Source organism: Elaeis guineensis, chromosome 16 (genome assembly GCF_000442705.2).
Source record: "Elaeis guineensis isolate ETL-2024a chromosome 16, EG11, whole genome shotgun sequence".
Lineage (NCBI taxonomy): Eukaryota > Viridiplantae > Streptophyta > Magnoliopsida > Arecales > Arecaceae > Elaeis > Elaeis guineensis.
In genome coordinates, this window is record NC_026008.2 from 28,444,812 (window position 1) to 28,448,553 (window position 3,742).

The 3,742-nt window shown below is 36.8% G+C and overlaps 1 protein-coding gene across 1 annotated transcript; it reads right to left on the bottom strand.

The window, feature by feature from the left end:
* Positions 1-1,520: 1,520 nt before the first annotated feature.
* LOC105059377 (uncharacterized) lies at positions 1,521-2,700 on the bottom strand. Its single transcript, XM_010942654.4, has one exon. It carries the CDS (start codon positions 2,600-2,602, stop codon positions 2,096-2,098), a length of 507 nt encoding a protein of 168 aa, XP_010940956.1. The 5' UTR covers positions 2,603-2,700; the 3' UTR covers positions 1,521-2,095.
* Between the last annotated feature and the right edge of the window lie 1,042 nt (positions 2,701-3,742).

The following is a 3,742-nucleotide window of genomic DNA, read 5'->3' on the forward strand; positions in this document are numbered from 1 at the left end:
TATTATATTTATGGAATAGAAATCGATGATGATTTGATATTTTAAATAGGATTAGCAGATTTTTTTAACGAAGTCTGAAGATCTAAGATGAACGAGATAAGTAGATCTTATGCTCCTTATTTATTTTTAAATGATCATGTTTTTATGTAAAAAATTATTATTGATAAAATCATAATTTTTCATAAAATTAAGGATCGGCATATGTGATATGAAAAAAAAAAATATGTTTTATTATGAGCATTGATTTTATGAATATGTCTTGTGAAAATAGCATGATTATGAAGCATGAATTTTATTGTTTTTCCATCTATGTATATGTATGCTTTAAGAAAAAGATATAAAGATTTCAAAGGTTCTCAGATGGCTATAAATGAATCCCTTCGGGAAGATCGACATCCGGAGCTAGCATCTACACGAAACATGACCCTGCCAGCGGGTATAAAGTTGGCACAAGAATTAAGAACTCTGTCGATTAATAAACATGACCCTGTCACGGATATAATAGTGACCTTAGCACGAATATCTGTGAGCAATGTTTTGAAACATGACATGAATATATGATGAAAATGATTTATGATTCATGATTGTGAAATATACATGATTTATGCATGCATGATGAGTTTATAACTTGTTTTGTTATATGCTTTATGAAATGCTTTATTTTGTATTATCTATTATTTTCTAAATATCGCATTATCATTAAAAATTTATGTTTGATCCGATAAGGAAGTGCAAGTTCTACTTACTGGGCTAGTGTAGCTCATATTCCTTTTATTTTCTTTTTGAACAGAAAAATAAGGTTAGGATCGGCAAAAAGAATCCAAGCTTGAAGATCGGCATAGCAAGTTAAAAAATTTGGCAACAGAAGTTTAATTTATAATAATAGATTTGTAGTTATTTATGAATGTTGAGATTCAGGTTAGTACTTGCTTTTGGATTTAGATGCTCTGAACCCATATTGGTTCGATTATTTGATGAATAATCGAATTGAATTTTTTTATTTGACGGATTTTAGATGATTATGATGAATTGGCTTCGTGTTATCGTGGGTTCCATCCCTTGGTAGCGTAGCCATGTTATGTTCTAGATTTGAGGCGTGACAACACATCAACCATTTTTGTTGTAAAACACCAATTCGGAAATCTCCTCCTCTCTTGTGAAACTTCTGCCAACACGGAATTGAGGGAGGCTGCTGCTAGGCCATGCAGTACCACAGCGTGCTGCAGAATACTGTTCTAATGTAGTTTCATTATCTCAACTCATCAAAACGTTTCCTGGCATACAATTTATTCATGGTAAAACATTAAGTGACATGTTTTTTAGGGTAATAGAACAACAAAGTAAAGTTAATCTAAATATAAAGATCGATGTTAGCTTCACTGACATTAAGAAAAATCTAGCAGAGCAAGGCTTTTTTATTCCTAATACTTCTCGCATTTCTAAATTTCCTTTCATTATCATAACAAATATTGTGGGATTCTTCCTCCTTTTCTCTTTCCAAAGAAAAGCAAAGAAAAAAGGAACAAAAGCAAAACTTGAATTATTCAGGGCAAGATAATAAAAGCAAGAACATGAAAGAGAGACATGATGGACATCTTTTGCAACAAGTGCAACCTCTCCTTTGTGTGGAAGATTTGTTTAATGCGCTAGCAAAAACAATTCGAAGAACCTAATGAACTAAATTTACATCCTGTCTATATAACTGTATAAAAGCCCTTGGAAAATTCTCAATCCACCTCTTCATCCCTGGAGAATTCTGTCCTAAGCTCTATTCCTTTCACTGAAAAAGAAAGTATGGTATCAATTAAAGGAAGCAGGCAGATGCAATGATCCCCTCTTTGAGAAATCTCCATGTAGGAAAACAAAAAAAACAAGCCCCAAATGGACAAAGTCATCTTCCATCAATCTTCTCCATAAACCATCAAAAAGAATCCAAAAGTATTCCCAGCCATATAACATTCTTAGCCTCAACTTCTTAACCCATCTGACCTCTATACTTCAAAGAATTCCAATTCTTGCTTTCCATCTGTAGGAATTGTTACAGAAATCGAGCCACTTCCAGTAGCCAATAGCAGAACGACATCAAATTATGAAGCTAATGGTAGTGGTGTGCTGCTTGTAGTTCTTGGATTCGCCTTTCCAACTCCTCAATTCGTGGGCCCCAATCGGCTCGTACCTCTATCGGCTGGGCCTTGCCATAGTCATAGTCTCCGGGGAGGTCTCCTTCTCCTCCTCCACGGCCGCCGCCTTCGCTCCTCCTCGTCGGCCTTCTCTTCCTCCCCTTCCGCGCCTCTTTCGCCGCGACGGCTCTCTGGAGAGCTTGCAGCACGTCCGACCCCCTCAGCGACGACGCCCCTCTCGAACCCCCCTCCGCCTCCGAAGCCCCGCCGGTTCTCGGGTTGGAACCCAGGGCTCGGCCATCGCGAGGTGCGCCGGATTTGGTAGCGGCGACGGCGGCCACGCCGGCCGCCTCTTCACCGGTGGTTGACGCGGGGTTGCGCCGGTTGGGAAGCTTGGCGGAGACGGCACCGCGGCGACGGCGGCCGCCAAGAGAGAGGGTTGGGAGGAGGCCGACGGGACGGACGGGTGCCGCGGCGAGCATCGTGGAATAAGGAATCTACGGGCGATTTGGGTGAAGGTCCGATCTAATCCCTTCGTCCTCGCTGATGGGCTTGGTCCTGCTTACCGGGCTGGCGAGATCTTAATTAAGTCCAAAAATAAAAGCCTGCCTTGGACCTGATCGCAGCCGGGCTTGAGACCAGAAAATATTAAATTATATATAAATTCGGTCCGAAATCCGATTAAAAATAAAGGAGTAATTTTTTGTGCACCGTTTGCATGCAGAAAATCCAATATGAAGTACATCATTTTTTTTGATTGGACCACGTAGCCATCATTTTTCAACACATATTTAATACATGTAGATTGATATTTTCGTTTAAAAATTTTAGATGACGAAAATATTTTTGATCAAAATTATAATATTTCATAAAAAAAATTTTATATCTTTCTTTAGATGATTTCCTGTGAACATATATATATATATATTCATAAAAAATCATGTGAATATATATAATTTTCTGTGAATATATATATATATATATATGTCCATAGAAAGTCATATATGATAGGAAGTCATATATATTTACACAAAATTATATGATAGAAAATCATATATATTCACATCAAGTCATATATATTTATAGAAAGTCATATGATAGGAAGTCATACAAGATACTAGAAAGTCATCAAAAATATTTTTATGATACAAAATTTTTAAATGAAAATACTAATCTGCAAGCATTAAATGTGTATCAGGAAGTGATGGTTACGTGGTCCAATCGAAGAAAGTGGTGCATCAGAAAGTGATGGCTACGTGATCCAATCGAAAAAAATGATGCACTCAACATCAGATTTTCTACATCGTAGACTGTGTACAATTTTTTTTTTTTAAATAAATAGAATTTAGATCCAAGATACGGCCCATTATCATCTCTGGCCTGCCCTATCTGGCTCAAATAAGCTTCATAGGCCTAATCAAAATAGGGCCAGGTTGAATTTGCTAGGTACATTTAATATGATATGAGCTTATATATGTTATATTACGTTGCAAGCTTTATATAGATAATACAATCATAAAAACTACATTTAAATTGCATGTTATGATTGTACAAAAATAGCAGTATTTATGAACATCAAGTATTTGTGCTGCAAATACCTAGTCTGAAACTGTTACAAAGTT

What these genes read in the sequence shown, in the direction of transcription:
- LOC105059377 (XM_010942654.4), bottom strand. Translation starts at nt 2,602, where the DNA reads ATGCTCGCCGCGGCACCCGTCCGTCCCGTCGGCCTCCTCCCAACCCTC.